The 25,665-nt window shown below is 46.1% G+C and overlaps 1 protein-coding gene across 1 annotated transcript; it reads right to left on the bottom strand.

Annotated features, from left to right (window-relative positions):
* Positions 1–870: 870 nt before the first annotated feature.
* LOC101168657 (signal transducer and activator of transcription 5B) lies at positions 871–24,323 on the bottom strand. Its single transcript, XM_004080779.5, has 19 exons — positions 23,747–24,323; positions 18,396–18,527; positions 17,467–17,623; positions 15,725–15,814; positions 15,473–15,650; positions 12,482–12,612; positions 10,253–10,404; positions 10,003–10,158; positions 9,709–9,888; positions 9,380–9,467; positions 7,200–7,322; positions 6,724–6,816; positions 5,672–5,878; positions 4,982–5,076; positions 4,694–4,836; positions 3,941–4,096; positions 3,752–3,803; positions 2,596–2,703; positions 871–2,372 (listed from the first exon to the last, which is right to left on the bottom strand). Exons 2-19 carry the CDS (start codon positions 18,521–18,523, stop codon positions 2,252–2,254), a joined length of 2,358 nt encoding a protein of 785 aa, XP_004080827.1. The 5' UTR covers positions 18,524–18,527; positions 23,747–24,323; the 3' UTR covers positions 871–2,251.
* Positions 24,324–25,665: the final 1,342 nt, after the last annotated feature.

Genomic DNA, 25,665 nt, shown 5'->3' with positions numbered 1-25,665 from the left:
GAAAAGCTGTTAGCAGACCTTCAGTCTTAGTTCAATAACGTGTCTGTATTATTAACAGACTTCTTTGGTTTTTCTGTTACAGACATGTCTGATAACAGAAAAACCAAAGAAGTCAGACCTTCAGTCTGTTGGAACATTGAAGTTGCATTGAAATCTAAATCTCTCATGACAAACTGCACATTACTTTTAACCCTTGTCATCTTGTGGGGTCCAGATGACCCAACGTTAACGTGCCTAGGATAGCACAAGGGTTAAAGATTTTACAGATTTATTAGAGTAACTGGATGCAATGTGGGGTTGAGTGCCAACCGCACAACGATCATGTGCAGTCTGGGATTTGAACCCCCGACTAATCAACTGGTAAACAAAAGCTGCTCAGCCGGGTGAGCTGGTGCCACCATTTTCTGACCCTCCCCCACTAAATCTACGCCAAAGTTGTCGTGTGGAGAACAAGAGAACTTAAAATCCATCGTTTAACCTGGTTAACGTAGGAAGATGTGATGAAAGATGGAACCACCCACTGCACTTTAAAAAAAAGCTGGCATCGACTCTGTAGTCCTGCCAGATGACCTTCAGTATTCTTGGACTCTGAGGTAAAGAGGGGCGGAGCCATCTAGCCCTGCTAAGGCACTTTACCATTGGGAGTTGGGTCATCTAGACCCACTAGACATTGCTCTGAACCTTTTTTCTTCAATGATTTGTGATCTTCATTGGTGTCCATGGATTACATGAAATCTTTCCAGCTTTATCCACCTTTGTCATGGTAGGGAGAACACCTCAATGGAGGGGGGGGGGGGTCATTTTGACCCCACCCTTACCACAGTGAAACCCTGAGCAGGGAATCAAATGATGACAGTGCTCGGCAAAAAGTAAGGACACCGTATTTTATTTAAAGAGAATGTACCAAATCTGTCCGAACAATATATTGTACCGCAATTAAAGTAAACAACTCCATAGAAAAACAACAGTTAGCATCAGAGTGCAGCCCTTGGGAACATCTTAATGTAAGGCAGCATTAGAGAGAGCAGAAGCATTAAAGACGAACACTTGGCAGAACCCTACGTCCCATTTCAGCACCTAAACTACGTTAGTGCAGACTGAAAGTCTGCATGGAATCATCTCCAAAAGTTCACCGTGACGCCGTATGGCGGGAGGAGGCTGAACGCGGTGATCACATCACCAACACGTCTGTGTGCGTGAACACATGCATGAACGGCCGTCTCTCAGACTCATCTCAGCTAATTTAGAGGTTGTAAACATATTTTATCTGCTTTTCTGGGGGTTTTAAAGCACATCTGAAATCAGGGTCACATGACGGTGGCTGATCTTAATGGCGCCCCTAAGGCACTAAGTTCTAACCGCGGTGGCGGTGTTCTGCCTTCACCACATGCCCAGACGGTGAAAACAATCAATTATAACCCATTTTCAGCACATGTTCAACTATTTCCAAGACAAAGAAGAATTTAGAATTATTAAGCCTATTTTCTGCGCGTCCTCTGGTTTCGTCTCAGGCACGTGTGAAATTCCTGCTCATGTAAAAATAGACTATGTCAAAATTTACATAAAAAACTGCTCAGAGAAAAAATGTCAGTGTAATTGTGTTCTGGATAGGAGAAAAGCAGTTTTGGTCCAAACGAATGAATAAAAAAACTAAGCAGCTCCTCAGTTCTTCAACAATATCTAAACGGGTCGACAAAAACTTTCATAAACTACGTCTAAAAAATGTTGGCTGTCCCCTTAAAATGAATGTAGCTGACAGGAGGACTCCACAGCTTATCTGAATGTCCCAGGTGAGCAGCGGTCATGCAGCTCCACACCTGCAGGACCGCCTGTATGAGGCGTGAGCAGGTCGGTCCTGACGGGTCAGCGACGGGGTCCACGAGAAAACGCAGCTTCTGATGTTTCTGCTCTTTGAGGGAGGTGTCGTCTCCTACAGGGGAGTAAACTGACCGGTTCATGATTAGTTTTGGTTTCTTCACAGGTGATGCTGTCCTAAATCTGGTACCAGGAGTGGGATTCTGGTAAGAAAATTCAGTTCCACTCAGTCCCACTAATGTGCTTTGCACTTTTACCTGAGGAAGGTTGTGTTGTTACTCAAAGAATGAACATAAAAGATAAAAACCTTAAAAGGCTAAAGCTACTTATTAATGAAAGCACTTATTTTAATCTTTTAGTATTAGTCGTCGTCTGGGCTGTGGTCCAACAATTGGTCTGTGTTATTTAGGAGGGGGCTCAGGTCTGGGGGCTGGGCTCATTGCTGGCTGCTCCACTGGTTGACGGCAGGCCTGCGAAGCAGCTCCTCAACGTGACGGGCCACGTCCATGGGGTAGTCCAATTCAAACTCTGCGTCTGTGTCCAGGATGTTGTCACCGCTGATGGGGACGACACAAGCACAGGCAGCAGGTCAGGGGGGGGTCAGACAGGAAACACCTGATGGAACGACTGACCCCCACTTTAGCAGCTTAGACCGAAAGTTCAAAGGTCTACGGGCTTTAATCAGAGCTGTATCCTCAGAGCTAGTAAGCAACAAATGATTTGGATTCTGGTCATTTTCCACAGCTGCACTGACGCCGTTTGAGGAAGAACTGGACTTACACCGGATGGTAGATGGTGAAGCTGCTGGAATGGCCTGCAGGGGGGAGGACGCCCTGGTCCATGAAGGTAGACGCTACCCCACTGGGCTCGGGGTTTGGAGAGGTAAACCTGTGAGACAGATGCAGCAGCAGTGTTACATTTCTTTGCTGACCATGATCCTGATGCTGATAGCTGCTGTGTAACCAGAATATTAACCATAACTTGCTCTTTAGATATCCACATAGAACATTCTCCACTAGAAAACGAGGTTTGACAGATCCCCAGAGGTGAGCTGAGCTCCGCTCCAGTTCAGCTTGGATCAAAACAGAGGGAGGGCTGTTGGAACCGCCGGTTGGATTTCATTTGAGCTCAAACGCCTGAACATTTGCAGTAAAGCTGCACGATATGAGGAAAACGCGTGATTTGCGATAATAGTGATCAATATTGCGATATAACTTGCCATACATGAACAAATAGCAAAACAGCTAAAAAGATTATTTCCATTTCACTGCAACAGTTAAAGTAAAAGTCAACAAAACTTAAATTACAAATGACCCTCGTCCACATAGGAGGTGAACATCTAACATAAAAGGACTCCATCCGATTGGTCAACAACGTGAAGGCGTCCATCCGATTGGTCAAATGCATAAAGGGATTCATTTGATTCGTTAAATACGTCAATAGCAAACTTGAGGTCACCATGTATTGCTATTTCACCATCTTTTGCCATGTGCGTATTGCACAGCTCGTTATCGCGATAACAATAAATTTGCGATTTATCGTGCAGGTCTAATTTGCAGCCGTTTTCTCTCGTCATCACTCATCTGAGGTTTGGTAAAGGATGTATACTTATATAGCGCATTTCTTCTCAACGTACTTTACAGCCTTTCAGCGACGCACACACATTCACACGGTTACTGCTGAACGCTGGCGCCAACCTATAACCACCAGGAGCAACGTGGGGCTCAGTGCCTTGCCCAAGGACACTCAACACAGCCGGGCAAGGCGGGAACCGAACCTGCGATCAACCAGAGGTCAACTGCGGGACCTCTGCACCACGGCCGCCCCATACAAGTCACACTTTGACCATCCCGTGTGATGAGATGGGTCCATTGAGCTGGACTCTAACCTTTACCATGACGGTTAAATGTGAGTCAAAGGAAAAGCTCAGACTTACTCGGGAACCACTTGTTTGATTTCTGGTTTCACGTATCCATCCACCGCTTTTGCTGCAACACAAACACACTGCGGTTCATTTTGGAGAAGCGTCATGGTGTTTACGCAGCAGCTGCTCGCCAAAGCCACCGGCACCGATTAGCATCTTTTCCATGTGCTCATGCAAAGTCTCAGGCGTTCGGACACATACACAGTGGGGGCGTGTAGTACTTGGCAAAGACCTCGTCTTTGGGCCGGTCGGGGTACAGATACACCAGATGGTTCAGGTCACTGATGCGGTCCGCCAGCGAGCGGATGGAGAAGTCTTTGGTGGTGTACGGCAGCAGATTCCAAACCAGTCTTTCCCCTGCAGACGAGTCAGAGGCATGAATGCAGCAGTCTGCTCTCATCAACCCCTCCCAAACCCTTCATGCTGCAGAGCAGCCTTTCTCCTGACTGTACAAGCACATCTGACCGTGTCTTTAAAGGTTTTGCCCATTTCTTTAGTGAAACTACTACAGCTTGTATTATTTCTCCTCTACAGGTATAACGAAACTGATTTGGATTCACACCGTCCATTAGGTTCAGCAGGACTCAATTTAGCATAGATTTGGATTTAAAAACAACTTTGTTCATCGACAGTTCATCATAGCCGATGACTTCAACTGAAGAAAGGTTTACTGCTTTTATTAAGGCAGACATAATTTTCCACAGAGTTTGTAAAAACACCATCATTTGACGTCATCCTGGTTTTTTATGTCTGCAACAAATGATGAAATAATTAAAGCCCATTAGTGAGCGTCTACCTTAACACAACGTGGCTTTTTGCTGAATTAAATCAATACTTTTGCACGTTTTCCTCCAGACACTACCTTAAAGATGACTGAGCCCAGTAGAACCAGCACGCCTGACGTAACCGTAACCGTTACATGTGAATGCATTCAGGAAAAAAACGGGACTCCACCTTGTTTGTTGGGATTTTCCGCCACCCAGGCGATGGTGATGCCTCCGATCTCCGAGTCACTGAACCGCAGCAGGAAGGTGCCGTTGGGTTTGGACATGAGCATGTCCTGCGCCTGCTGCTTGTTGACAAACCCCAGGATGGCCCTGAACCACCCCCCCCCAAAAAAAATGCAGACCGGATGGAGCGTGTCAGATCAGAAACATTAAAGCAAAAAAAAAAAAAAAAAACTAAAAGTCTCTGCAGATTTGTTTTCCCTCTGGGGAAGAAAAAGAAGCTCAGATTTATTACCCATCATTCCAGTGCGGCTTCAGATGTTTCTTCATGAGCTCCACCACGCCATCGAACCACTGCCAAAATGTGAAGCTGCGACCAGGCAAGTTCTCCTGCACAAACCAGGAAACACCGTCACTCTTTCATGATGGACGCTGTAAAACCAGCATTTCAATTCCCATTCAGACTGAACAGCCCAAAAACATCACAGCTCTCGAGAAGATCTGCATGGGGGAATGGACCAAAAGAGCAGCTGCAGTTCAAACCTGCTGAACTTCTACAGGAAACCTTTGACCTCAGTCGTTGAAACCAGGATTACATCACAAAGTAAGTACAAATACTTATTCTCTACACTGTTATACCAACACATTCTGACAAGCCTGTTTATTTTCCTCTTAATATCCAATTGTTTGAGACCTGAAACCTCACAGCTGGAATAAAAGGTCTGCAGAGGTTCCAGGCCGAGTCAGTGCAGGGGTGTGTGGAGAGGAACCTGCAACCGGTGCCAAGCCCCACGCGGTGGGCAGAACCCCAAACAGTTGCCCCAGAGACAGCACTCCCAGACTTTGGGACTGGGTAAGGAGCCGATGAATTTCATCTGCACGGCTATGACAGTTTTGGAGGATGTCCACACAGTCCGAGGTCCCCCTGCACCAGAAAACAGCTGATCTGCATCCAAATGAGAGACATGGTGACAGGGGCCCTCACCCGGTTAAACTGGGCCCAGGAGACGGTCATGTTGTGGTAATCCTCCGGGTTGTTGCTGCTGCTGGTAAAAGCTTTCTGCGCCAGGAAGACCAGGTTCTCCTCCGTCAGCCCACGGGTGGTGTGCATCTCCGCCTTGTACTTCATGTCCAGAGCCTCGCATATCTGAGGCCACTTCACCTTGTCGGGCACCACGAAGGGCACCCTACCCTGATGGAGAGAGGAGCAGCATCAGGACAACAGGAGTCTGTGTGGCCCTGAACACACCACGGGGGAAGACAGAACGTCCTGATGTGGAGACATTTCCAAAGAGGGGCGACGCCCTTTGACTGGAACTGGACCACTGAAGGAAGAACATCTGTGTCTATGCAGGATGCTCCTGCTGCTCAGGTGGATGGTTCACACTGAGAAGCTTCATGTTCAGCGGTTATGCACGTTAAAACCAAAACTTTATTCATAACTTCAAGGAAACGAGCTGCACTAACAAAGCTGGTCAGGGAAAACTGACATCAGTTCTGAAGACTTCTGGAGAAATGTTTTAGCCAAATGATATTTAATCATCATTTGTTATTCAATAATAATTATTTATTTGTGTTATGATTTATATTTTATCATTTTGCTAATAATAAAAAACACAAAATGAAATGTGCCATCAAACCTCAACCTGTTTGTGTTTGAAAATAAAACAATAAGCAGCATTTCTCCATCTGTAAATAAGTAAACACAGATTTAAAGATTTGTGTTGTTCATGAAAGGACAGTGAGACGAGCGGACATTTTCCTCATTTTACTTTTTTAAATTTCCTCAGGGATTATTAAAGACCTTTTCTATTCTATTCTATTCTATCCTGTGCAGACTGATCACAGAGGTGAACCACCAAAATCTAAAATAAAAAATTTAAAAAAAGCTCCAAATGAAGATTTTTGCTACAACATGTACGACAGCAGATACTCAGTTTCTCATGGATGCATGTTTGTGTTTGTTTGTTGTGCATCACAGGGAATATGAGGTTGTGTTGTACTAAAGCTCCAGTTTTTGTGCGATTAGGGACTCACAGGTTCGGCAAAGGCGTTGTCCCACAGGACCGTTGCCGTGGCGTTGTTGTCCTGACTCCCGTGGACGATCACCACCACAGGCAGCGACATGGTCTGCGTCACATGAGCATGAACGCATCGTCACAAGGCTTTTTAGGGATGTGTTTGAAATGAAACCTCAACAGTTTGTGAATTCTGGCGCCGCTGGCTTCTACTGACAAACTGCTGCACCACAGAGAAGCTCCGCCTTCTTTGACTGTGTTAAGTATTTACAGAATCTTTAATTAAGACATTAAGCAAAACAGAAAAAAAACACTATTAAATATCTTTAATAATAAATAATTAAAAGACAAAAGCTTTTATTCTGAAATAATCATTATTGTTTGTTTTAGATTTTATTACTAAAATGTTTAAACCGGATCAAACCGACCCAAACATTTCCATTGGATCTACCCCCCATGGAAATTTACTGTGGGGGGCACAGAAACCTGACTAACCTTGACGTGGAAACCCAACTCGTTGCCTCCGACGCTGAACTGAGACTCAAACAGGATTGTAAACTTCTCCTCCGTCACAGACTCGGCGCCACGGCGATCAGAGCGCTTGATTCGCTTCAGCGACTGGAAAACACAGATGACACAGTTTAGCACGGGAACCAAACTTTAGCACCGGAACCACACTTTGGCACGGGAACCACACTTTGGCACAGTACTTCAGGGTTTGCATGTTTCAGTGGGAAATGTGCAGATGTCCCCCACCCACCCACGCACACACACACACACCCACAAGTTTGAAAGCAAAAGAGGCCCAGAGGAGTGGAGCGGCGTGCATCCCCATGAAGGCTGAGACATGCCGGTTCTGAGCAGGAAAGTGGAAGCCATCAAGCAAGAGAACAAATGTCATTTTTCCAGGCATTTATATTCATTTAGTGATATAGAAATGCAACTCAGTCAGATATGGAGGCGCAGACTAGAAGGCACTTGTAAGTCTCACATTTAGAGACTTGGGACTTGATAACTTGCACATCTGATTGCAGGTTTCCTCTTTGCTCCAGATGTCTAACTTTACTATTCAGCATTCTATTTTCATAAACCTTATAATTAAAGCTAATAATGCCTCTGAGGGGGGTGTAACTCAAACATGCTACACCTTTCAGTCTTTACTTACATTTAAATCTAAAACAAACTTTGTCCTCTTGATCAGAGGCATGAGCGGCCCGACAGCACCAATGGGTGTAAAACCGTTCTTTCAATGATAAGAACCGGCGCCGTCAGTGTTAGCTGGGGCTTTGGCTTCCTCTTGGATCCGGAAGACCAGAAGTTTGGATCCTTGGAAGCAGCTACACCAGGGGTCTCAAACTCAATTTACCTGGGGGCCACTGAAGGCAGGGTCTAGCTGCGGGAGGGCCGCAACTTCAACACACACACACACGCACACACACACACACACACGCATGCACGCAACTTGTGAGTGTTTAACAGCCAGTAAATTTGTATGGAACATATACTATACTATTAACTATAATCTATTATTAACTTTGTTCTGTACAAAATTTACTTATAAGACTCTCATTCAAAAATATAAAATACCCAATTAAAAAAAAAATCACTAAGTAAATAAATCAGTAATTCATTTCTGTTTATTTTATCTTCTATATCTACTGTTTCCTCATTTAAACATCCTTATTAAAACAGTTCAGTTAACACTGTTGAAGTATAACCATTAAACACAAAAGAAGACTCCAATTCTACAGTTCTGTAACCTCCATCAATGGTTCTTCTGAACAGACCCTCAGTGTGGTTGAAGATGATCGTCAGTGAAACTGGACACTTTGGACTTATTGAAATTTAAGGTGGAGAAGTCAGAGAGTTTGTGCTCCCAATTTTGAGTCTGTGTTGAATGTTTTATTTTTTAAAGTTTACTCTTAAAAACACAAATCAGTAAAGGAGAAACAAAATTCAGAGTTATCATTTTGGATTTTCTTTCTTATGACTTTTTGCACATTTAAACCCTGGTCACAAGTTACTGCAGAGCAGCCGGTCATCCACTCCTATATTTTCATAGTTGAATTCAAACTGTGGTTCATAAAAGAACGGGCGCTGTTCACTGGAGATCAGAACAATCGTTACAGATACCTGAGATCAGAGAGAAGCTCCAAAACGGATGGAAATTCATGTTGGCGACACCAAATAGGTGCAGCCAAGATAAACAATAAGCGTGTTTGAGACCACCCAGGTGGAGGAAACGCTGCGCAGATCACCTGGTGTGTTATGTATGTTTTTGTTCCAACATCAACTGTCAATCATCACAAAAAATATCACCAGAAAGGGGCGGGAGCAAGGCACCAACCTGAGTGAACTCAGCTGGAATTTTAGTACTACGCTGACTGAAAGCAGCCCTGATGACTACAAAACAATGCATTATGGGAAATGTGTCTGAAGAATCACTGGTGGGAAACCCAACAGAGCAAAAGTCCCACCAGAGAGGACAGGATTCTTCTGAATGGTAACCACATGTACCTGATTTTTCCAGACAGTACAAGACAGAATCAAGGTTCTACTAGTAAAGTTGACTTTGACCAAATGGGATTGCAGACAGATCAATGCTCAGAATGCAGGATCAATGACAGATCAGAGTTTGGGAGGTGCTTTGGAGGAACGGTTTGTTGAAGGCGTACCATGTTCCTGAAGTGAGCGCTGAGGGTGCCGGTGGCCTGATGATACTCCATCACGCAGTTGTTGTTCAGGATCTCCCCGCTGCTTTCACTGTCCACACAAACGACAGACAAACCCCCCATCACATCCATTCCCCATCATTTAGGGCGTTTCACAGCTGCAGCCGGTTTTATCACTGCTCACAATGACTTATCATCCAATCATAAATGGTTACAAAATCCATAGAAATGCGTGAACTAGATCTGTGTCGTCAGGTAACGGGTGCCATGAAGGTCCGTTTTGATCAAATGTCAATTTTGATCTTGTCTAACTGGCGGTTCCTGTTGCTCACCTGTTGGTACTTTCATTCTTCACCAACGCCTTGGCCTGCTGTTCACTGACAATGGCAGCTTTGACCTGGGGGGGGCTCATGTGGACGTTGAGCTTTCCCCCCACCAAAAGGCGGACCGTGGCTGCAAACTTTGTCTGGGTCTTTAACACCTGGGGTGGCTGCTTCTCAATGATGAATGTGCTGGTGGGGGGGGGGGTGGGGGGGGACAAAACCAAATCAACGTCATCTTTTAAGCAACCGTCTGAGCGACCCAAACGTCCACATCTCCCAGAAGGTCAGAAGGGCGTGTCCCACCTGGTGACCAGGGCAGAGATGACGTCCGTAATGTCGGCGTTGAGCTTCCTCAGCAGCTCCTCCATGGGGCCCGGCAGGGGCAGCTGCTGGGTCAGATGCTCGCAGCGCCGGATCTGCTGCCGGTTCTGCCAGATCAGGTCGGCCAGCTTCTCACACCTTCATGAGAGGGAGAGCGGGCGTGAGACCTGAGCGTGGAGTCAAACGTCTCCCTGTTGAGAGGCGACCCACGGACAGTCTACCAAAGACGTACCAGGACTGCAGAATGTCCAGCCCCCCCTCATGTTGACCTCCATTCCCAGCCAGCTGCTGTCTTCTCTTCCACTGAATGAGTTCCTCATCCAGGATCAAAGTCTGCTGCTTCCTGAGCAACGCCAAGGTCTTCTGGTGCTGTTCTGCCAGGTCCTGCACAGAAGAAGCAATGGTTCCTAACAAGAAATACATCAAGTTTTTTCCATGAATGAACTGTTAATACGATCCATCTCCTTCTTTAGACACTCGCCGTCTTTCGGTTTGATCTCTGCAATGATCTAACAAGATTACCAGCCTGTCCAGATGATCCAAATGACGCTCACTTTTAATCAGCCCAAAAGGACCATCGGAAGTCTCTGGTTTACACCATTGACTGTGTTAGAGACCTGGACTGAGTGCCCCCCCCCCCCCCCCTGGGGTTCCAAACAGGAAGTACCCGCTGACTCCAAGAAGCCAAAATCCCTTAAATGTCTATAGAGAAACAAACAGCTGTTAGTCGTTCTATTGGTCAGAAGAACCGTTCTATGAAAACTTAAACAAAAATTTTATCATGACAATTTTTTGTCATGATAGTTTTTTCATTGAGAGTTTTTCAAGTTATTAACAAATTTCCCACGTGTGGGAACAATAAAGTATTTCTGATTCTAACTGACCAATCAGATGTCTCAACAGAAGCATGTGGTTTCACATCGAACATTCAAAACATCTGATTGGCAAATTTTCTTGAACCCGCGTTCAATAGGTAGGGGTGTGTACTTCCAACAAGCTCACTCCTGATAGGTCAGAATGCCATAGAAATGTTGTCTCAGATCTCAGTGGCCTTGTGGTAGAGTGTCCACCCGGTGACTGGAAGGTCGTGAGCTCAAATCCAGGCAGAGTCACACCAAAGACTGTAAAAAAAATGCCTCCCTGCTTGACACTCAGCATTAAGGTAAAACCACCAAATGGTTCCCGAGCGCGGCTGTGTCTGCAGCTCACCGCTCCCCCAGGGCAGGGGTCGAATTTGGTGAACAAATAACACACACAGGTGATGGGACTTTAACTTTTAGCTTTGACCAGGACCAATCACTGCTTACTGACGATGGCGTCATTTGGTTGAAGCTGGAGGTAAACCATGTGTGTGACGTCAGACTCTGTTGCTCCAGTTCTCAGATCCAGTCAACGGTTTGAGGCTGTGGCACTCACCTGCAGAGCTCACCTGAACCCTCATCTACACCTGTCTTCTGCACCACCCAGCAAAAGATTACAGATCAACTCCTCAGCTCTATGATCCACCATGGAGGGAGGAGCTCTCAGTCGCCACACTACTTATATCCAATACTTATATTTTTTACAGCTCTTGGCTGCTTTTGTCTCGTCGTGCATGTTGAATGGAATCGTCCCATCAATAACTGAAGGTCACTTTTGACACTGTACACGTCACATGACCCGCCTCGTGAAGGTGACTTCATCCAAACAACCCAAAGAGCATCTGGAAGAAGGGCAGTCCACAGGAGATCACAAAAGCTCAGAACTTAATGCTGCCGCTCCGCAGACCAGAATGAGAGAAAAAGACGGAGGTCCTCCCTGGAAGAGGACAGCGTTCCTCACGTGTAACCCATCTGACCATTTGTTTCAGCAGCACATCACCCGTTCCTCAAAAAGACTGAAGGGCTCCTTCCTATCTGCATCGAGGTTCATTAGAAAACATTTCCTCTTGACGTCAGCGGGCGAACTGGTGTTTTTCTGGTCTCAAATCCTTTCCCATAGTAAACCGCTTCAGTTGGACCTCAGCAATGTTTCATTTGCTTCCTAACGTCCTGCTCTCCTTCCAAAGGCCACGCTAAACAACCCGCTGTTGTCCCCCATCACCTCCTGCGTTTGACACATTTACGCCCTCCTCCTGGGAGACCTTTAAAAGCGGGCCCGTGCTGCTTGGTACACTTTCCCACAGGCTGTGGTTCGTCTTAAACTGATCTTAACACAAAGCAATAAAGAAAAAGACGTAAACGTTTTAAAGAATTTGAGAAAATCGCGAGGAAGGTCCCATTGTTTCTATTCAGGAAACTCTTTAAAATTGAATGGGATCAAACATAATGCGTATTTCTATGATCTATATCATGTAGTTGAGGACTTGGAGGCTTTTAAAATGTTCTATAAAGCTGAAGGAAAGCAGGTTGATGTGGTTGTTACATATATGAGGTTGAAGCGTCTCTGTTGCTTCCTGACAGTGGGTGCCATGTCCTCGTACAAGCCTGTATTTCTGCAGCGTGCTGGCCTCTCTGGTAAGCCACGCCTCCACGGTGGCCCTCTTGCTCTGCAGAGGCGTTTCCCGCTGGGAGCGCTCGGCCGCCGGCAGGGAGGAAAGGCTGCTCAGCTGTGCTGCAGAGGCAGGAAGCAGGAAGGAAACCGGACATTAGCAACAGCCAGTGCTGGCTAAATTACTTTCAAAAAGCGATTCACCAGTCGCGGCTTCCATTTTTCTCCACTCATACCAAATCTCAAGGGAAAACCAGACAGCACAGATAAGATCCTCACGTCTTTCATTTAACCAATGACCTCGTGTGACCCTGCTTCAAGACATAACCTGCTTTCATTAGAATTCAGACAGCAGTGTGAAAGGTGACACAAAAATAAGTTACAGCATGTGTGGTTTATGCCACTGCAGAAAGTCTCATCCTCTGTTTCCTTCCCCCACATGTCCATTAAAGACCCAGTCCCATGAAAATGCTGTTTTTAACATGTTCCTGGAGCATTTTTCTCATGATGGAGGACATATATAAAAACAATCAAGCCTAAAATTACATGTCTGATTATTTCTTGATTGACATTGTTTTAAATCGGGAGCAGATGAAAGAATGCTGTATTCAAAAGCTGGTAGTGGTGACGCTGGCGTACAAGCTCGCCACTCTGCTCTGCTGGGGGGTGAGGGCTGTAAGCTAGCAGGAGACAGCGTAAACAGATGGATGATGGGAAGTAGGAGCAGGATTACTCCACACCAGCAGTCCCGCCCACAACTCAGAGGTGAATTTCTAATGCACTATGTCCTAGAAAACGACACGGGTTTTTGTTTTATTTTGGTTAAAAACATAATTATAACTAAAAGGAAATGGATCAGAAGATGATCAAAGTTGGACTTTAAGATCTAGAGATATCCAGGACCTCCTCATCAATCTCCCTCCAGAATTTCTTCTTCTCCTCCAGCTCAGATCTTACCTGGGGGGGGGGGGATAACCACCATCACACCTTCAACCTCCAGCTTCAGGTTCATGATCCCGTCTGATCCTCTTTGCACCTTCAGAACATTCTAAGCAAACTCCTTCTTTAGGATCTCTCCTAAATTCAGAGTCCCTCCTTCATTTCTGTCTCCACCCACTAAGACATCTTCCTCTTCTTCTTCCTCTTCCTCTGCTTCCTCTTCTTCCACCAACAGTTCCATCCTGCAGGTCAACAGCATCTGAGGCTGTTGTTGTTAATCCAGATCCCAACTGAACTGATAGAAATGTTCCGTTTGTGATTCTTTTTGCTTCCGCTTTTCCATTTTCATCTCCTTCCCTCGACATTCACCCAGACTTGGGACAGACACCCAGAAGCACTGGACTGTGGCCCCTAGTGGCCGCACTTGAAACCAGGACAGGAAGAAGAAAAGTTGCTCACAGGTTAGAATCCCATTCATCTCAAAAACATTTTATTTGTCAACCTGAAGGTTTTTCCCCTTTTCCTCATTAAGGTTTCCACCTAAAGCCTAAAGACATGACTGTCTTCAAAAACTCAATCATCTTCTCAAGACTGATTATTTGATTAGTTTTTGTGTCCTCTGGATGTAGCTAACTAAACAAATGTTTAAAAAAATCTAGTAAAAAATGCGATGATGTGATTTGAAAATCTAATCACCGATGCAGTTTGGTTTTTTCCAACTTGAGCCTCTTTGAAGCTGCGACTCTGAATTCTGAATAACCGGATTTTCCTGTTTGGACCAGTCAAGCACACACAGTTCTCACCGCTCAGAGAACCGTCTGCTGCTACAGAGAAGTGGACCCAAATACTGGAACCTGACAGATGAAAAACAAGATCTTCTGTCCCTGGGCCCCCCGTTCAGAGGCCGTGTCCCTGGGGGGCTGGCCTCTCGGGCCCGGCAGTCCTCTCTCCACATAGGGGGAGGGATCCCCGAGTTCTCTGGCTAGGCCCGGGATCACATCTGAGCCGGGGGGGTGTTCGTGTCCCTGTGGTGCTGGTTCTGGTCCTTGCCTCTGAGGTCCTGGGCCTCTCCAAAGTTCCACAGATGGGGGGCCTGGTCAGCCCATTTTACCACACTTGTGTAGGGGACCCCCAGATCTCATGGGCACCCTCCTCTTGGGTGGTGGGGAGTAGCCCCTGCCTAACTGTCTACTGGACTTCCAGTGAGTCAGAGGTGAGGATGCCTGGAGCGTGGGGCAGGTCTCTTTTGGGGGGGGGGGCCCTGGTTCATGTCTGGGGACATGGGAACTCCCGGGTGGTGGTGGGCTGCTCTCTGGAGGTTGGGGCCTGGTGCCGGGCCCCCTGGTTGCTTCCTGGGCTCCTGTGACCCCCTTGCTCTCTGGCGTTGGGGGGCCCCTGTAGCGGTCCTGCTGCCCCTGGTCTGGGTGGCGGGGGTCTTGGTGTGGGGTGACCGGGCTCTCCCTCTTTCTACATTCCATCATCCATCTCAGCAGAAAGCAGACGCTCACCTGAGCACAGGTGTCAGCTCACTTTGTACATATGTGTGAAGATTGTATGTCTGTAACATCTGGGAACAGGCTCCGCCCCTTTTGACCAACACCTGACAGTAACGACAATAAACCTCCAGCAACGTGTTGCCTCTTCTTTTTTTAATTCTACTTTCTCCTACTTTTTAACATCTTTCTCCCCTCGTCTCTAACATCCCGCTCTCTCCTTATTTTTTCCGTTTTCCGTCTGGTTGCAACAGGAAATGAATATAAATAAAGTTTAGCCTCAAATCCAAAAGGGGTTTATAAAAATACACACCCGGGGGGGTCAGAAGATCCATAAACCCCTAAGGTGACAGTAAAATCTGTCCAACACAAGAGGCCTTCAGCTCCTATCTGTTTGCTCAGCTGCTGGACAGGACAAGTTAAAAACAAAAGAAGCTAATCTTCAGGTGTCTGGTTATCTCCTCCCCCTCAGACATATTTCCAGTCAAATGTGAAGAGCATGGGGGTAAAGGGGCAGAGCAGAGACATGAGGCGTTTAAACATTTGCTCACCCTGGATCCGCAGGTTTTCCTGGTATTGGATGATGAAGTACTCCTGGCTGTGCTGCAGCTTCCTCAGCTCGTTCTCCGTTTCCTGCGTGGCCAAGCGGAGCTCCTCAAAGGCCTGGTTGATCTGCTGGTGGCGCTGCGACAGAGAGTCCATGGCCTGCAGCCCATTCCCACAGCTCACCTACGAGCACAACAGGCCGCTGCAGTTTGGGAGGATTGGCTTCAGGAATCTGCACACGGCACGCCAAAACTTACATTTGTAGCTTCTTGAACCAGCCGCTGCTCAGACTGCAGGATTTGTTTGATGCAGCGCACCAGCTCCAGAGGACAGCGGTCATAGGTGCTCTGCAAAGGGACACACAGGTGAAACATGCCATCCATGCTGATGGTGGGCATCAGGGTTTATGAGCGTGGTCTCTGAAGCTGCAGCTTCAAATTAGACAGAAATGTTTTATTTCTTTCTTTTGATTTTGGAGACAAGCTGATGCTCTCATCCCAACAGCTGCTCTACACCGTCTGGTCCGTTTGTGACGCAGGAATCGCTCCGGTGGTGAGTCTCACAGATCCCCCAGTCACACCAGAGGGTCACTCAGACAGAACGGCGTTTGTGCAAAAGCGCCTCCATCAGAGTCAGGAGCCCAGAACAGGATCTAGAGCAGCTCAGGAGACTCAGCCCCAAGACCGTTTGTGGCAAAAATAAACTTCTACATTTTAAAGTCGTTCCTATTTCACATGACATGAGAGCATGAATGTGAAGGTTTGACATGTAGAAAATGTTCTTATATGTCTTGACTTACTGTATGAACAATCATCAGAGTCAACAGCAACAACATTTTTGTTAAGCAGCAGTGGGAGACCTGGACGGAGATCTGATCTTAGTCTGTCAAAGCGAAGCTTCTTCAACCTCGTCTATCAGAGCAGCCGTGTTTTCCTCTGGAGCTCACACATGTCTGATGGAAAGCTGTGATTGGTCAACACAAAACTTTAAAATCTAGAAAATGTTTAGTACCAAACTGAACTAAAGACAACAACGGCACAAAAATTAAGCCTTTAAACTCTAAAAACATTCACTTTTGAAGGTTTGACCTTCTTGTCCCCCAAATGAGTTAAGCTCATCGTTTATAGACACTTTAATGACTTTTTAGGAAAAGAAAAAGAAGTCAAAATAGGGAAATATTTTTCAGTACTTTTTTTTTGTTTGTTGAGAGACACTCCGCCTGACCCCCTCGCTTTTGACCATCTAACTGATGAAGGCAGAAAAGACTGAACAAAAGCCTATCCTTTTGTGTTTACGTCAGCAAGCAGCTGACTAAAAGAAATCAATAAAATAAACTTAACTAGAAAAATTCACAACAAATTATTACATAAAACAAATCCATAAAGGAATTTTATTTTCAGTTACTTGATTTTGTAATAAAGTAATCGTTTCAGGAAAAAGCGCTTCCACTTGTTTGGTTTAATTCGAGTTATTGTTTAAAAACCTTTTAACTAAAAAAAATTGTTTTTAGAATAAAATTATAATCAGTAAAATGGAAATGTACAGACTTGTGTGGAAAACCTGTGAATTGAGTCGTTTGGCAGAGAGACTGTCTCCACTGCAGCGGGTAAAGGTGGCATTTACTCCAGAACCAAAATAAAAGGAAATCTAGTTTCTAAAAGCCAAAAACCTCCATGAGCACCGCGTTTGATTGAACACGTTTCAAACTTTAGATGTCTTCAGCAGCATGAGAAGAACCTCACGTCATTCATCCACACGGCTGATCGACTGTGTTCAACGCAGTCAACAGAGTTTTATTTAGCAGAGATCATGTAAGGCAGGTTTCTTTTCTAACACACTGACCACATCTATGGTCTGATTTATTAGTCAAAGGCATGTCTTCCTATTTCAGGCCTTTAAGAAAAAGGAGGATGCACATCGACACCGATCAGGTCACGCGTTGGCGATGGCTGGAGAATCATCTGAGCAGCCGTCAGCTGTCCTGTAGAGTAAACCGTACCTTGAGTGTGGTCGCATAGTGGCCCAGCTTGATCTTCAGCAGAAAACCATCTTCTCCTCCCTGAACCTGGGCTTTTTTCTGCAACTCGCCCACCAGGTTGTCCAGCAGACGCTTGGCTTTCGTCTCCTCTGCAGGGTTGTCCAGCTCCACAGAATCCCTGAGAAGGAGACGCAGAGATTTCTTAAAAATGAAGGTGCACATATTAAATGTACCTGGTTTGCAGCATTTCTTATGGATCCTGATTACTAAATGTAACTAAACAATGAAGGATGGAGGCCAAACACTCAAAAAGCAAAAAACAAAACTGTTTTCCTCCTTTTTCAGGAGGCAGAGAAAAGATGTTATGTTAGATTTTGTTGGTTTTAATGCTTTGTTGAGTCTGTAATTCGTCAGAAGGACAGAAGACAAATCTTTACCTTTTTAAACTTTCTAGGACGTCAGCAGCGGCAACTTTGCCCCGCATTTGACCCCCCCCCCTTCTTGAATGGTTGCAAAAATGATAAAAGCAATTTTCTAAATGAAATTAAAATATTAATGGATGGATGGATGGATGGATGGATTGATTCCTGCTTGAGTAATTTATCAAAAAAATATTGTATTATTGGTCTTTTTAAAACCAAAAATGGTTCTTAAGACTCTGGTTTTTGCGCCTGCTTTAGAAAAGGAAAACATATAGAGTTGGAAACGGCGCGACTCCTCCAAACAAACATTGAAATAAAGCTGGATGTCTGAACTCCATCAGGCTTTTAGTGATCCACCCGTTTAGAGGCTGGTTTCTGTCAGAATCAGGAACAGATTGACAAAACGCAGCACTTCAGAACACTGAGAAAAGAAAAAAACATGACCAGCCGTCTGCCTGACCGTTTCTTTAAACCGTCTAAACCTGATGGATGATGTGAAGTAGGAATCCTGGGAAGGTCCATACATACCAAGGCTGGCTTTCGATCCACTGGGCCAGATAATGCCGCACCTCTATGGGGAAGTGCTGGCCGTAGAGAGCCTGCATCTGATGCAGGGCCTCCCCCTGGAGCTGCTGCGCCTGGATCCACAGGGACATGGTGCTGATGTGGACCCAGAAGGAAAGAAGAACAGGGGCAGGATGAGTCTGTGGAACCGTTATCACTCAACATTAAAAGAAAACGTCCATTAAACGAAACTGTTCTATTATAATGCAGGTTCTTTGAGTACAGATCCAAAAACAGGCCTATGCATGGAAAACCTAATGAGGCATTCAATGTAGCAGACAGTGTTGAAGACTGGAAGACTCCCCATCAGCCTTCAGTCCTTCCCTCAGATCATCCATGCTGCTCAGCCTCATTAAGAGCCCAGTGGTGGAACTTTTCACGCTGGAATCTTGCTGACTGAATAGATGAGTGATGTGATGGCTATAAGGAGGGCAGTTAATGTTTAAAAAAAAACCCTGACATTTAGGAAAACTTCAGTCTTTAAAAAAAAAAACACAAATCCAGAGTAAGAGCATGAAGGCAGAGGCTGGCTTGCTAATGATTACTGGAAGGACTGCAGAGATCTGCAGACACTCTTCAGGATCAATCCACATCTATGGAGGACGCACGGACGGACGGCTTCCTGCAGTTCTGAGCCAGTCTTCAGAAAACCTGTCAGGTTCCACTGCCATGAAATATGGATGAGTTAAAGGAAGAACAGGCAGTTTTTGATCATGCAGCTGCATCCCCACATGGCATCCTAATCCCGTCTCAACACAGCTTCGTAAATGTGGGGTTTGCATTTAGCCGGACGAAGGCCAAAAGGAGAGGACAATAGAACCACTCCTGACCCTTTCAGCAGATTTAATCCAAACAGCACCGACACTGGTTCTGTCAGCTAAAGCCACGGAACGAAACAGTTGTAACGTTCTGCTTTTCCTATCAGCAACACATACCTGACAGGATGCATCACTTGTTACTATGGAAACCTTTTTCTGGAGCTAAAGTTCAGCATCTACTCACCGGCATCACTGAGGGGCGTTTAGATGGAAAAAAATGAAGCCCACATCTATAAAAAAAAAAAGCAGCCTGGATCCACAGTGGCATCCATCCAAACACCTCCATTCATGGACACCGGACCAGGATCTCAGAGTCCAGACCTAAGATCTAGCCTTGGTCAAGATGTGGGCTGCCATTTCCTTTTTATGATCATATATATCATATATGATCATATATGACCTTTGGCACACTAAAGAACCAATTTTTATTAAATACGAGTTATTTTCACAGCCCATTTTCCCACCCTGAAGTAAGACGACTTGATCTCTGAGGCTCCGCCCCTTTATGACATCATCCAAGCAGCGTGTCAGCGTTTCTCCCATGAAAACAAACATCAAACCTTTTGCAAAGATGGATATGCAGGAAAGCGATTACCCAATCACCGCAAGCTCCACTGAGAAAGTGGGCGTGCCTGATAGCCTGGGGGCGGGGCTGGTAGCAGAGACTCTTCCTGGAAGGGGCGGTTCCTCATTTTGTGATGTCACAATGTGAAAGCCCCCTTGTTTTCATGAGTTGGGAGGGGCTGGTGCTCAGAGAACCGCTTTGGGGGTGTTTTAGTGAGGAGTGAACATTATAAAACACTTAAAAGCTTCAAAAGTAGATTGATTTAGGCCCTTGAAATAAAGGCAGTGTTAATCTTAAATATACTTTCCTCCATCATCAGAAAAATGCTACAAGAAGACGATAAAAAGAGACGGGGTGGAACTTTATTCCCACTTCCTCCTCACCGTTCATTTGTTAAAGTCGTTCTTCAAAGTCAGTGATCGACACGCCCGTTTCAGGTGTGCGATTGTGAATCCTTCAGTGAGTGAAACAGCCACACGGGTCACTGCTAAAGCATTTACATGAGGCCGCACGCATTTGGATTAAGCTGCAACAACCATAAAGCTGCTGAACTCACAACAGAGGAAACATGTCATCGTCTGCTTTTTATAGATGCATTCATGCTCATAAACACCTCTATCGTTTAAGAAACAGAGTTAACCTCCTGAACTAAACACGGAGAGGACCTCCTCTGGTCCTCGAATGTCCACATTTAGTCCAACGTTCCAGAGATTTGCAGGAGGGCGGAGCTTAAGATGCTTCTACGTTCTGCCCGTCAGATTGTTCATGGAACGAGAAGAACAAAAACAGCTTTCTCTATACTAAAGACCTTTGCTAACCAAATAAAACTGCAGACACACTCAGCCACACTCGAAAAATGCTCTCCACTCAACTAAAACCTAAAAGGATTATGGGAAACGAAGTAAAAGTGTTGGATACGGTTCATTAACAAAGGTAAACAATAAACAAATGAAAATCAAATCTAAAGCAGAGATCTGCTCTGCGGCATGTTTCCGACTGACACGTTTGGATTAAAGCAAAAGAATATTTGATAAATACTTCTAGCTATTCATAGAGAAAATATATTTGATAGTCAAAAAGAAATACTACCACCAAAATAACAAAGTTGCAGGGAGAATCTGCACAGAGCATAATCTCTGTCCAGCGGCGTCATGCCTCCAATTCAGCATGTTGCCATGGTAACAATACAATCTTCTTCCTCTCCTTAGTCTCCTTCACCAAGTCCCAGTTCTGCATCAGGACTCTCACTGACCCTGAGAGACCCAAACCTCCCCAGCTGTTTCCCACAATGCAGCAGGACAGCTGAAATCAGGCGCTGTTGCGTTCTGGGGCCTCATTTATAAAACTTTGCGTAGGATTTGCGTCAGAAGTGGCGTACGGATGAAACATAGGACGTGCGTACGCACAGAAATATTCAGATTTATAAAACCGTGCGCACGCACATCCTACGCATCTTTCCCTTAATAAATCACAACCGATTCTAAATGCAGCGCAGCTTTTACGGCTTCATGACACGCCCATAGTTGCCCATAAATAGTCCGTGAAACGCCCACAAATGAATACTCATTGATTGCGAAACCATGGCACACACCGAGAGGAAATCAAAAAAACGTAACTTCACTCAATGTGAAGTAGAAGTTATCGTTGGCGAGGTGGAAAAGAGGAGAAAAGTGTTGTTTGGAGGGCACAGTGTGGGCATTACTAATGCCAGAAAGGCACGTGAGTGGCAGACGGTGGCAGACGCCGTAAATGTAATGCTGGAGGCTACAGGCTCGGACCGTGGCCAAAATAAAAAAGAAATGGTCGGACATCAAAGTCGAGGCAAAAAAACCTCTGCCGCTGCATCGCCAGAGTGTGTCTGCCACGGGGGGGGGGGGGGGGGGGGGGGGGGGGGGGGACACACACCGGAGCTGACCGCTCTTGATGAGAGACTGGCGGCTATTATTGGGGAATCCCTTTTTAAGTGGAGTGGTGACTGAGGCGCAGGGGGACACCGACGCGCCAGATGCACCAGGTTACACCCCCCCAAAAGCTCCAACAGGACGGCTCGAGGAAGTCAGAACCGGCTCATAAACCACTCGTCCTCGTTTGCCAGCAAGTCTTCTTGCTGTCTAAAGATGCGTTCACTCCGAATTCTTCCATTTGCCACATCTTCTAAGAGCCAAGATCAGCCATTGTGTGTCATTACGCATTGAGATGGGGCATTTTATTTCCATCCATTTAATTGCATCTGACAAGCTACAGATGTCGGTAATAATCCACGTGGAAATGGGAAATTGATCAGCGCAAATGTAATTTCTTGTTGCTTTCTGAATGGTTGAGACATACGCCATACATTGTTTTATCAAAAATAAAACAAACTAAAGGCATATGCATGAATACCATAATTCCATAGCTTATGAAGAAATGTTTTACCATGAAAACAACTTTCCCCAGTGGACAATTAATACATCTGTCCGTCCGTCCGTCCGCTCGCCCGCACCTATATCCGCTCCGCCAGACGGACACATTAACGAAAATATCAGTTTTGTACATTCTTTCGTTCTGTTAACTATTATTTATGAGGATGAATTGCACAACATCCCAATATTGCAGAACATATTTCACTTTTCTTTTTGCAAATAAGTGTTCATTTGAATTTCTGTTGTAATTTTGATTGATTTTTTTGTTTGTTTCACTGCTGATCGATCAAACGGGTGTTCGTGTAGCTGTTAATTGTAAGACTTGCTTTGTGAAGTCTTTATGTTATTTATGAGAGGCAGGATTGTCATTTTCACTTTCACGTGTTTCTTCCATCTGCCGACGGCGTCGCCGTTTCTCATTTCACCCGTTTTTGTGCGTACGCCTGGGTCAGAGCTTGCGTGAAGGACCGCACATTTTCCCGTCAAGTTTGCTTTTTATAAATCTCAATTATTGCGTAGAGAGTGGCGTACGCCTTCTTTTGTGCGTACGCAACCTTTAGAAATGAGGCCCCTGGACTGGGAATGTGCAGCTCAGCAGCAGGAAGTGTTTCCTTTATTCATGATGTTTTAAGGCGTCTGTGTTTCCTTTAGTATTGGTATTTTAACAACATGTTTGTATTAAAGATCTGTATAGTTTCCTACCATACCGGTCTCGGCTTCCTATAACGGAGAGTCCTGCGCTTATTTGAGTTTAGCTTTTACTCGGCAGCAAACTGTGGAAACCATAATGCCACATGCATTTACTTTTCCTGGTTTTACTTTTTGTTTGTTTTTGATCCCCAGTTGAGTTGAGAATATTTCGAAGTGTTTTTATGAAACGTTTGGGTGTTTTTCCAACTGAAACACACCGGTTGAATTCAGATTTCCTTTTTTAATTAATAAATACAAGAAGAAAAAACTAAAACTGTTAAGGAGCAGGAATCGACCAGTTGAAACGGAGTTGCCTAATGTGCAGCAGCAGGTCAGAAGGGTCAGAGTTGATGAAACCATCACAGCTTTTCACAATAAGAGCGGAGAATCCAGAACTGCTGAAAGGTTCGGAACCAGAACCGGGGACTGAGACGCAATACATGTACGTTCAATTAACAGCAGATCGCTGGCAAAAGAACCACATTTATGTTTGTAATTAGTTCCTGCAGGTCAGATCCACACAGTTTAAACGGGTTTCGGTTTGACTACGGCTTTGGCTGACACCGTGCGTGATTCTGCGTCTTCCTTGCACTTCGTGCGGCAAAAACATGGCAGCCCCCCCCGCTGCTGCTGCGCATTTGCAGACTTTCTGGTGGAAACCCGCCGGTTTACTTCAGGAGCCGCGCGCAGCTGCCGGCCCCGGTAACCGGGAGGAACCCCTTCGTGAGCGCGCGGCTTCGCGGCGGCTCCGTGGTGAGGCGGAACGCTAGCAGCTAGCCAGGAAAGCTAACCGAGAGCAGGCGAGCTGCAGGAAGACACGCTGCCCACTCCCACACTCACCGTTCACGAGCAGTGTCCGTTCTTCCTGGAGTCCCACCGCGAGCGCCGCGCACAACAGAGCCTCGCAGCCCGGTGTTGTTCACTTCACCAGACCCGTAAACTAACTTCTATCTATTCTAAGCGAGTGACAGTGTGGCGTTTCCGGGTCTCTGTCGGCCCCCCGGTGGGTGTCTCTGGCTCCTTTTTTGAAGTTTCCTCCCGGCTACGTTCGTTTGGGGTTCGTGCGCTCCTGCCGCCGCCGCCGCTGCTGCAGAGCGGCTGGTTTCCGGGTGTGTGACCGCCCCGGTGCCGCTCCTGTCAGCTCACAGCGGCCCGGCCTTCCGCTCCCTATTGGGCGTCATGCGCTGACACCTGAGCTGCGCTCTACATATTTAACGAGGCCTGATGGCACCCCGCGTGTACGCGGAGCCTCTCTGCGCACGCGCCTGGTGATCACTGCTCAAGTTGATCCACCTATTCTGTCAACTCCACCTGTGGCAGGTGGGCTTCTTCACCTGAGGATGAGGAGCCTCTGCCGTGTGGAGGAAGGGCTGCTTCTCCGTGTGGGCGGGAGGCCCACAGGTGGGTGAGAAGCTCCTCACCTGTGGGGGAAGGGCTCCTTTTACCTGTGGGTGGGAGGCCCCTCGCTTGTGGGGGGAAAAGCCCCCACCTCTTTGGAGGACAGGCATCTTCAGCTATGGTGGATGGCTCCTTTGCTGGTGGGGGACACGTCCCTCACCTGTGGAAGCTCCTTCACCTGACCGCAGGCTGCGAGAACTTCTCAACTCGATCAGGACCCAGCCCTTAACCTTCTTAGTTTCCTTAAATTTAAAGTTCCTGGAGTGTCTCAGCTTGTTGGAGTCCAGTGTTTTCCAGTCTGGAAACATCTGTCACCACAGGAGGAGCTCAGCGGGTCACTGAGGCAATGATGGTAAATGTGATGAACGAATGGGGGTTTTACTGAAACGGTTTAGACCTTTTTCTCTTAGCCTGATGGGTAATATTGGTCCTGGTTAACACACAGATAAAGGCAGTCGTAGCTCTGCTTGTTGGTCGAGGCTCTTGCCTCTTGTTCTCCTCACTGCAGTGGTTCTGCTCTTCTCCAAAGCCTTAAGGCCCGTACACACCGGGACGAAAATTCGCCAGGCGTTATTCGCCAGCGTTTTTCACCACGTTTTTTGTGTTCACACCCAGGCGATTTTCGCTGACGATGAGCCGAGCGAACATGCAATTTCATTCCCTGACATTAGATGGCGCTTAATGTAAACAGAAATACCCCTGTACACAAGGTGGCGCTGCGCAACTTTACGCTTCTTAAAGTCGCATAAATATACATAAATATTTCAAGCACCAGTAGCTCTAGCTCCAGTTCCAGCGATGAAGAAATTATTGTTCTGTTGAATGATGAAAGACGCCGGAAAAGACGTCGATTTTGGGTACATTCCATAGTTACGAGAAGAGAAGAACATGGGGAGTTTTTTCGACTGGTACAAGAGCTGAAAATGTATCATGAGCGTTTTCGGGGATATTTTAGAATTTCCGTCATTATTTCTTCGCGGCTGTGTAGATGCTACTTGGCGTCTATCTTCTTCACCGGTATGTGTGCTCAGAAAGGCAGTTTTGTCTTTGAGCGCCCCCAAGTTGTGTTTTACTGTAACTTCAGAAGCTCCAGACACGTGTGCAAAAGCGCCATTGTCATTGGTCGTATAGTTTTAGACGCGGCGCGTCAAACCAAAAAAACGAACCGTTTTTTAAAAAGTGACGCTTTGACGCGTGGCGTTTTTCGCGTCGGTGTGCACACTCACATTGGTGCCCTTTGTTTAGTCACGAGGCGTTTAACGTCGGCGAATATCGCGCGCGAAATTCGTCCCGGTGAGTACGGCCTTTAGGGTCGTTCCTAATTTCAGTTTTCTGATGCTTTCATCTCGTAAAGCACTTCT

The sequence above is a fragment of the Oryzias latipes genome, chromosome 19 (genome assembly GCF_053564925.1).
Source record: "Oryzias latipes strain Hd-rR chromosome 19, Olatipes_Hd-rR_3.1".
Taxonomy (NCBI): Eukaryota; Metazoa; Chordata; class Actinopteri; order Beloniformes; family Adrianichthyidae; genus Oryzias; species Oryzias latipes.
The sequence above is the reverse complement of the archived record's forward strand: the minus strand, read 5'-3'. Positions and strand labels throughout refer to the sequence as shown.